Source organism: Coffea arabica, chromosome 5e (genome assembly GCF_036785885.1).
Source record: "Coffea arabica cultivar ET-39 chromosome 5e, Coffea Arabica ET-39 HiFi, whole genome shotgun sequence".
Taxonomy (NCBI): domain Eukaryota; kingdom Viridiplantae; phylum Streptophyta; class Magnoliopsida; order Gentianales; family Rubiaceae; genus Coffea; species Coffea arabica.
In genome coordinates this window covers 46,499,713-46,509,338 of record NC_092318.1, presented here as the reverse complement: position 1 = coordinate 46,509,338, position 9,626 = coordinate 46,499,713, and the positions used below count along the sequence as shown (strand labels likewise).

At 34.3% G+C, this 9,626-nt stretch overlaps 1 protein-coding gene across 2 annotated transcripts; it reads left to right on the top strand.

Annotated features, from left to right (window-relative positions):
• Positions 1-3,080: 3,080 nt before the first annotated feature.
• On the top strand, positions 3,081-8,036 carry LOC113688575 (beta-glucuronosyltransferase GlcAT14A). Of its 2 annotated transcripts, XM_027206440.2 has the most exons (5): positions 3,083-3,476; positions 4,380-4,952; positions 6,604-6,679; positions 6,778-6,893; positions 7,305-8,036. In XM_027206440.2, the coding sequence occupies exons 2-5, from the start codon at positions 4,385-4,387 to the stop codon at positions 7,820-7,822; spliced, it is 1,278 nt and encodes a 425-aa protein (XP_027062241.1). In that variant the 5' UTR covers positions 3,083-3,476; positions 4,380-4,384; the 3' UTR covers positions 7,823-8,036. The 2 variants fall into 2 exon arrangements, with proteins under 2 accessions (XP_027062240.1, XP_027062241.1); XM_027206439.2 differs by having other exon boundaries at positions 3,081-4,952.
• Positions 8,037-9,626: the final 1,590 nt, after the last annotated feature.

Here is a 9,626-nt window from a genome sequence, read left to right as displayed (position 1 = left end):
CAAATTTCCACTTTTAGGTATTAAATAAAAGATTCTGAGGGCCGGTTTTAGTAGAGAAAAGTAAACATGTTTGCAAGAATGTCGACATATTACCTGTTGAAAATTGAAATCCCTTGTATTCCTAAATAGTGAATACCGATAAAAATTGGGCATCATGTTTTTTGAACCTTTTCGTAGATAAGAATTCTTCATCAGGTTATCTTGTAGGAGTATTTGTCCTCTGCTGCCAAATTTTGGAAGTTACCGCAAATGTTGTTCAATATATGTAAAGTTGTAAATGACAGATGGGTAAAACAACCATCAGTCTTTGGATTGATGGCCACCACTAATGCATTAAAACTTGGTAGGTTCCCACCAATTTGTCACAATTAAATGCGACATTGCTTAAAAATTCGGACGGGTGTGTAGTGCACCCGTCTGATCCGGTGGTGGTTCAATCCCCTCCAAATTACCTCATGACCTCTACAGATCTTCCCCCTCCCAATAGTGTAAGAAACTGTCGTCTCGACAAAAAAAAAAAAAAGAAAAAGGACAGATGGGTAAAACATCTTGGTATAAGTTCAAGGGGCCGGCTCTCTCTATATATATAATCTCAAGCCAATCTAGAATTAGCTTGTACCTCATTTTCTACCTTATTTTCTATAAGGAAAATAGAAAGATTATAGAGTGTAATTTTCAAGATTACCAACTATTGGTAAACACCAATTTTCTCAATCTATTAGTAGACTAGTAGTCTATTGCTTTATCCCTAACTTTTAAAAAGTCAAAGTATTCCTTCCTCGCCAATTTTGAACATTTCTTTAAGACACTAACGCTAATCTTTCAAAATCTTAGATGAGTCCGTAAAGTTTTAGACGTGTATGTAATTTTTAAAAAGTTTTGTGTAACGATTGCCCATTAAGTATTAGTTAAAATATAATTTATGTGTTAGGTTTTGGAAAAAATAAGAATTAGTTAAAAAAAAGTGTATAAATGTAAAGATGGATAATATTTGTTAATGCATATATATATACACACACATACATATATATACATACATATATATATGCATGATAAGTTAAATAGAATTAATAGACATTTGTTAGAAAAACTATTTTTAAAATTACGTGTTTGTGATGTCACTACTCTAGTCATTTCTCTTATATTTTCATGTGGGAAAAAGTGATAAGATTTGAACTTAGATATAGCCCTAAACAATGAAATATCTTCACTCTAGTGAACCTATCTATGCTCGCATCTTAATTGTTGATTGACCAATGCACGTCATTTAAATTTTGCTGGTAGTCTTAATCAACTATAGGTAGTAGGGGTGGGCAAAATTATCAGTTAACCCGAAAATCCGTCATATTCGATCCGAAAATTAGGATATCCGATTTTTATTATTTGCTCAGGTCAAAAGAGGGTCGGGTACCCGCTAAGATGCGGGACGGGTTAGGGTCACATAATAAAAAACCCGCGGGTACCTGATCCGCCCCGTATATATATATTTTATTTTTATTTTTATTTTTATATACACACTATAAAATAATAAGTTAGAACTAAATAAGTAATTTTATTGAACAAATTGCATTACAAATATGAGAGACTATAGTTTATTTACAAGATTCATTTGTAGAGACCATGATCTTATATTTTATTGAAAAAAGTTTAATTAATGTGGAACATATATATTAAAAATTGTGCTACTTATTTCAAACTTTTATTGATTTTGAATTCTTTTATTTTTTTCCTTTATCTTATATTCTCTTCACATGTTTGTTTCTTGATGGGAAACCTTTTTTTAGAAAAAAAATTTTATATATTTTACATAAATGTGTAAAATATAAAATTAAATTGGTATAAATTAATTTTTTTAAAAAAAATTAAATGATAAATGGGACGGGACGGGTACCAGCTGACCCGACCCTATCTCCGTGAATACCCTATAATTGGGTACCAACTGATATGCGGGGCGGATAAGGGTCAGAAAATGACTGACCTGCAAAGTATGGGTCGGGTCAGTCAAATGATGAATGGGACGGGTACCCGACCCGCGCCCATCCCTAATAAGTAGTGCTCCTCCAAATTCAGCACTTCTTAAGTGAGATGCCTAGAGTCTAGATCAGGGTCTGTTTGATAACATAAAAAAGTGCTGAATCTGAATTGTTTCAGATATTCAGATGTTTTGAATGTTTGATAAATGAAAATCAATTTGCTGAACTTGTTAAGCAGTGTTGAACCTGTGTGTATTTTTTTCAGCACAAGAATCCTAACTGAATGCTTAATTCTGATAAGAATCAATAGAATTACTTCAACTACCTTATTTTATCTACCAAATCTACCCTTGTTTGTTAATTATGTTCAAAATTCTTATTTAATTAAATAACCTAATATTCTCTATCTAACGATTTTTAGTTTCTCTTTCTCCCTTTTTAATGACTTTCACATCTTCTCCATACTCCTCATATAATATATTTCATCTTTTATATTAATTTGATTTAAAAATAAATATTGTCATTTTCATACCTAACAAATTTAAACTAATTAAATCATAGATTTATTTTATTTTTTGAATGAAAGGATATAAGGGCAAAATTATCAAATTAAACTTATTAAGCATTCAGCTATAAATATTTATCAAACAATATAAATAGGTTTAGCATTAAAATTCAGACATTCATATATTTTTTTCAGTGCTTAAAATTCAGCAAATTAATTGTTTCAGTATTCAGATTTCAGAATTCAAACTTCAGAATTCAGATTCAGTTTTATCAAACGGAACCTAGATCAAAGTGGTATATTTGTATAGGCAAAAGTTTGGATAGACTTTATTTATGGAGATTATATCGTCTAAATTTTGTTGCATAAGTAGAATTTGAACCATATGATTTACAATCTACCCAAGTATTTGCCATTTGTGTAAATGTATCTCAAAGTCATGACACGTAACAAAACATCTTATTAAATTTTATTACAATTCAAAGCTCAGCATGACAGCGTCCTTTTGATTGAACTTTTAATTTGATAAATAAAACTCATTTCCTTAAGTTCAAAAATGTACCCAAAAAAAAAAATGGAAACAGAATTCAAACTTCAAAATCAAACAGCCGAGAAAAAAGAGAAGAAAAAGAAAGTTCCAAAAACCGGCATTTGCATCTCCGTGTCAGCAAAGTTTTCCCAATAATCAATTAATCAGTTCTTTTCTCATTCTAAATATTTTATCCAAAGACCCCGTTATTAATCCACTATAATTCCACTATCTTATCACATTAGATTCAACTTATAGAATCCCATTATTTATACAAACTGTAATCAAGCCTCATTAATTGGTGTTATTGCCCGCAATTTAAGCAACCTGTACGGTCCCCTCTCTCTATTTTTGGCTCTCTCCTTCTCAGCTTCTCAACCCCTTTTCTCACTCTTTCATGCCTGAATCTTGCAGCAACAGTCTTCACTTTTAACTTGTTAGCTCTCTTCCTCTGCTGTTCTTTTCCATTGTAAGCTGTCTACCCTTTTCTCCAATCTATTAATACAGCTTACTTTTGTACAATTCTGTTAAGAAGTTAAATGGTTTTTGTGTGCTCCACACTGTACAAATGAAAAAGGTTCCTACTTTAAGGTTCCTGATTTAGCATCTCTCTATATTCTGTTTCTTTTTGATTTTTCCTGGCATGTTCTTTGCTTAAAAATTGAATCTTTGATAAATCCCTTCTGGATTCAGCTTTTCTTTTTGCACCCTCTGTCTTTCTCCAAGCAGGGTACTACCCAGAAAGCTGAAGGTATTAGTTGTTCACTTGAAGCAATATAAACCCCTTCAATTCTAATCATCCCCAAATACCTGCCATTTTTCTTTTTCTTGTGTATTTTGAAGTGGATTTGATCGGGAGGAAGATTGTGAGGTGGGGGTTTTTAATTCATTGCTTATTGGAAATTTGAGCTGTTAGGTTTGAAATTTGGTCATTTCTGTATTGTTCATTTGGTACCTACTCTATATACTTGTATATTAATCAATCTACTAATAGCTTCTTCTTCTTGTTGTCTATCTTTATCCGTTTTTTAATTTTTGGGATACTTTAGTTGATCAATCCATTTTGCCTCCCTTTTGGAACATCCCAATTCGAGAGACATGGTTTTTGTGAATATGTATCCTCACCATTAAGGCCTGTGTTTTGTGCTTTAAGTTTAGTATAAGAGAAAGCTGTGTTTCATTGAGGAGATGAAGCCGATGGTTTGATTCTTTACATTTCTTGGCTGTGATAAGATTGGAAAAGTTGGGCCTCTGTATTGGAGGATAATTATATATATATATATATATATATATATATATATATAAAACTTGTTTTTGAATTTTTGTAAAGAGCAATACCTGAATATGAGAAAAAATGCTGGTTCACATTCAGGGAGGATGTTTAGTGACAGGAGGTGGAAAATTCCATTCTTTGTGAGTTTGCTTGTGTCCGTTACCTTGTTCACGGTGACAATATTTGGCTTCTATTCGTCATCTTATGCTGTGGATCAGTTGCAAGTTGATATCATCTCATTTGCTAAAGAAGAGGATTCCAGTGATTTTTTCATAGAATATGATTTAAGAAGGTCACTTGGATCAAATGGGGATCACAACCTAGAGCCACCAAGATTTGCCTATCTTATATCAGGTACAAAGGGTGATAGTGAAAGGATGTTGAGGACATTGGATGCTGTCTATCATCCCCGAAATCAGTATATTCTGCATATGGATCTTGAAGCTCCACCTCGAGAGAGGTTGGATTTGACGATTTCAGTGAAGAATGATCCTACCTTCCAAGAAGTTGAAAATGTCCGTGTTATGGCACAATCGAATTTGGTGACATATAAGGGACCTACAATGATTGCCTCTACCCTTCAGGCTATTGCAATTTTATTGAAGGAGAGTAAGAACTGGGACTGGTTTATAAATCTGAGTGCTTCAGATTATCCTGTAGTGACTCAAGATGGTTAGTACATTACTTTCTCCGTCTATCAATTCTACTCGACATGTTCTATCTATATGTATATGTTAGTAGTTATTTACTTTTCATCTGTTAAGTTTGCGGAAGTGATTTTCTACCATACAGTTGGTAAAGCACTTTGGCTTGCTGCATCATGTCTTCGTCCACTTGGTTGTTGGATTAACATACATGTTCATTATTTGTAAATTAGATAGGTACGCGCTAAGCTCTATCTGTATGCGTGATAGCATTCTTCCATGAAGCTTCTTTTGTTGGCATTGGCTTTGTATTTAATAGAATTTAGAGCACTGTATAGGCTTTCCAGTTTTAAGTTGTCAAGAAATGATCACAGTGGCCGTAAAGTCTTTCTAAAAGTCAGTAATCATTTCACTTGTTAAACTTTATTAGATCCTAAGACCAAGAACACCAGCTTGGTGTTACAATCTGGCTATATCTACTGAAGAAACTCATGTGAGGTCTAGCCTTCATTTTGTCTTCCAATCCCTGTTAATTATGCTACATTACCATTCATCACAGTAGTAGAAGGTGTGGCAGACAAGCAGTGATGTAGATATACATCTACTCCCCTGTTCTCAATCCTCTAATTGTTTTTGTCCTCATAGTATTCAGGTTTGAGATGCTACCTCTTTGATATATTCTTGGAATGTCATGATGCATGTAGGATGTGGTACCTGTGATACCTCAGTTTCTCATTTTAGTAGTTTTGACAATCTTCATCATGACTGCTGACTCATTCCGTGCCATAAAGCATAGATTTCTGGTGTACATGTGTTACATGTGTTAGAGGTGATGCAACAAGATACATGTGTTACAGGAATACATGTAGAAATCTAAGCCTTAAAGTCCAGGCTGTTGAATGCGACCAGACTTTCTGATTATAGTTCCATCCTGCAGGAGACATTGAAAGAAAAATGTAAATAGTAAGGAGCAGAGACTGAATAACTTGATCTCTTTGTCATTAGATTATGATTTCATAGTATTGAAACAAAGGTGATGCTTGTTTAAAAGTCATCTGGAAAGAGCATAATTAAGTTCAGTTTAACTCCCTTTGCCCGGAAACGAGTATCTCTTTGATGCCAATGCTTCAGCTCACCCATTTTTAGTGACTGAAATTATTATACAGTGATGTCTTGCATCTTTTCTCCCTAACTCTTCAATGCTTTGGAGGAAGATTAGGGCAATCCATAGTCATGTTGTCCTTTGTGATTCTTGCTAAATTTTCTGCCTCAATGCTGTCTTTTGTATGTGCTTCTTTAGAAAAGAGGCCCAAGTCTTGCTCGATACTTGACATGCTCAGTATGAGGTTTCTGTATCCTCAGGCTGGTGCCCTAGAACTATCTGCATGCTGTATCTATTCAGAAGCTATATTCTCATCTATTTTGATGGCCTTCTTATGAGTATTTACACCAGTAGGTGAATATTTACTAGCATCATCATCTTCTGTGAAATGTTTTTCTGAACAGTTTTTACGGTTGGAAGATAGGGCAAAAAAAAAGAGGTTCAACGAAAAATTCTTGATTTATTTAAGGAGGTTTTTTTTGGGGGGGGGGGGTGGAGGAAAGCGAGTAATAGGGTCTTTGCATAATTTTTGTAGCTTTTTGCCATGTGATGACTTATTTAGGCTCTGATTTTGCAGATATGCTTCATGTGTTCTCTAATTTGTCCCGAAATCTCAATTTCATTGAACATACACAGCTTCGTGGCTGGAAATTGTGAGTAAACAAATATTCTTAATTTCTAGCAAAGGCCTTCTTTCAACTGAAGTATGAAAGCATTTACACCTAATGTTGATTGCAACTGATATTTGCAGGAACCAAAGAGCAAAACCTATCATCATTGATCCAGGTCTTTACTTATCAAAGAAATCTGACATTGCTACAACAACTCAACGTCGATCACTACCAACATCTTTTAAGCTGTTTACTGGTGAGTCAAAGCATCGTTCAGTTCCTGTTCCTGGTGTTGTCTTTTTTGTCATTAATACACCATTTTTTCTTTTGACATTCCATTTGTTTTTTAAGTTGAGCAGCCTAACCCTAAATATGATGAACATGAAAATGTTGAATCTTTTGTGACTTGAGTCAGGTATTCAAAAATTGCAGAATGAGTACTGCATTGTGGTAAAATATGGTGTATACCCTTCATTACATAAGATGAGAATGCATCTAGAATCTGGCATCTTTGTCTCAATTTATGGGTCCCTATTGTGTGATTACTACTGGATACCTAATGACCACCTTAAAAAAAAAAAAGCTAATGACCTCGAAAGCAAGCCATGAATTTGTTAATCCTACGCTTGGCCAGCAAATTTTCAACCCTGTCTTGCTTCTTATACAGGTTCAGCATGGGTGATATTAACCAGGTCATTTGTAGAATACTGCATCTGGGGTTGGGATAATTTTCCCCGGACCATCCTCATGTACTATGCCAATTTCGTCTCATCTCCAGAAGGCTATTTCCATACAGTTATTTGCAATACTGAAGAGTTTCGCAGCACTGCAATCGGCCACGACCTCCATTACATTGCCTGGGACACCCCTCCCAAGCAGCACCCTAAATCATTGACCATTAAGGATTTCAGACAAATGGTAAACAGCAGTGCACCATTCGCCAGAAAGTTCCACAAAGACGATCCAGTTCTAGACAAAATTGATAAAGACCTGCTTGGCCGTAAGAATCGTTTCTCACCCGGCGCATGGTGTGTTGGGAGCTCAGAAGGTGAGGCTGATCCATGCACATTCAGGGGTGATAATTCGGTGTTTAGGCCCGGACCTGGTGCCAAGAGGTTGGAGGAACTAATGAAAAATCTCTTATCCGAAGATTTTCGAAGCAAACAGTGTCAATCTCAGAGCTGAGAGTGCAAAATGGTGTTATCTGTTTCTGTATTCGACGCAAAGATAATTGAATAGGTCAGAAACCAGCTGCCAGAAGATAGTGGCTGCTGTACGAGAAGCTGTTTGCAATTTTTGGAGCAAGTGGTATTCTCTCAAAGATGAGAGTTAAGTGTAACCCAAGTGTAAATTAGCGCAATGAACATCTTTAGATTGTCAAGGCAAAAAATTTTGGGTCTCTCTCTCTCTCTCTTGCATAATGCATAGTCAGTTCTGCAAGGAAATATACTTTTTTCTCAGCAAATCAAGAAACTGGATCTCCTTTCTCTAGCCAGAAGAAAGAATCAAATTAAGAAGTTGGAGGTTCTATGGACAAGTTTCATCAATATCCGCCTGTATCAACTTCAATTGACTGAAGTATAAAAGAATAATAAACTTGATCACTAATTTGGGGACAAATGGTAGTAAAATTTTGTTTTAAAAAAATGAAAAACAATTAGTAATGAAAAGTTTCATAGTCAATTGTGGTGGAAGGATGGCCGGCTAAAGATTTACCACTGTAGTTTATATCATGTCAAGCTTACAAAATATTTGAGGTCCTGTGTAGTTTGGAAGGAAGCTAATGAAAATGACAAATCATAAATCGTGGGCGGCAAATCATAAATCGTGGGCGAGTGGAAAATAAGGTTTGAATTCTTGATTTTCTACCCACAATAAAAAATAATTAAAGTTTTGCTGGCGATCAAGGGACCAAATGAGTATTGACAACCATCAAGACATCATGCACGATGGTCTTTGTTGGTGGAAGTATTAGGACACAGTCCCGCACAGGCGCTGGAATGGGGTACCCGTGTTTGTTTGTTTCTTTTTCTTTTTTTTTTTTAAACATTGTGTAATATGGTTTGGTAAAAATGTGTATTGTAACAATTAATTCATTAAGGCTTGTGAGATAAAGTGAAAATTGAAGAATAACAATTTGGAATCGTATTTGGTAAAATCAAAATATGAAAATTGTGCCAGAAATGGAAGCATGAGCAATCAAAGAGTTCGAGAATCATTTGTATCACATGGAGTGATAATAAATGAAGGGATGAAACAATGTAAAATTTCTTCATGAACGTTGCTTATTATAGTTGATCAATTAAACATGTAAAAACGTAATGCTCTTTTTTTTAAAAATGTTATTTAGTAATTATAATTGTTGAAATATGAATCACTTGTTTTGATTTATCTACTTAATAAGTAGCATATTATTCGTATTTACTATATAATTGGAAGCCATACATACAAAATAAGAAAACATAAAGCTGTTTTAATTCTAGAAAAGGATAAATTTGGAAATATAAAAGTTGAGCCGGTAGTTTCTGAGCCCATTAGGTACTAATGGGCCATTAAATTATTTTCGGCCTTAATTGATCCTAATTACAAACTAGTTACACGTTTTACAGATCTGTGGTGAAAAAGTTTTATAATCATCGATTTGTAGGCACTTTGGCTCTGCATTTCCCCACAAAACAATAAGTTCACAAAATTTTTCAAAAAATACTCCAGAATATATTTCCAAAAACACTTAATCCAAACGGACAATCAATAATATAAAGCATTTCACATATATCGTTACAATAAAATTTTTGAAAAAAACTCCAAAACACCTAATCCATACGGATATTGAGACAGTTGTTGTTGTTTTTGTTGTAACTCTTTTTTTTTTTCTGTTTTTTTTAAAGATGAGATTCATTCCATTCCAAAACTAGAACATGCCACCGATGCATCGGATCCCAGGTATTTGATCATTTGATGAGCTAGTGTCAAAAGATAAAATTGTAAA

Bases quoted from the DNA above. Each gene is read 5' to 3' on its own strand.
- LOC113688575 (XM_027206439.2), top strand. From the start codon at position 4,352: ATGAGAAAAAATGCTGGTTCACATTCAGGGAGGATGTTTAGTGACAGG. The intron at 4,953-6,603 runs GTTAGTACATTA...CTGATTTTGCAG, and splicing joins TCCTGTAGTGACTCAAGATG to ATATGCTTCATGTGTTCTCT. The intron at 6,894-7,304 runs GTGAGTCAAAGC...CTTCTTATACAG, and splicing joins ATCTTTTAAGCTGTTTACTG to GTTCAGCATGGGTGATATTA.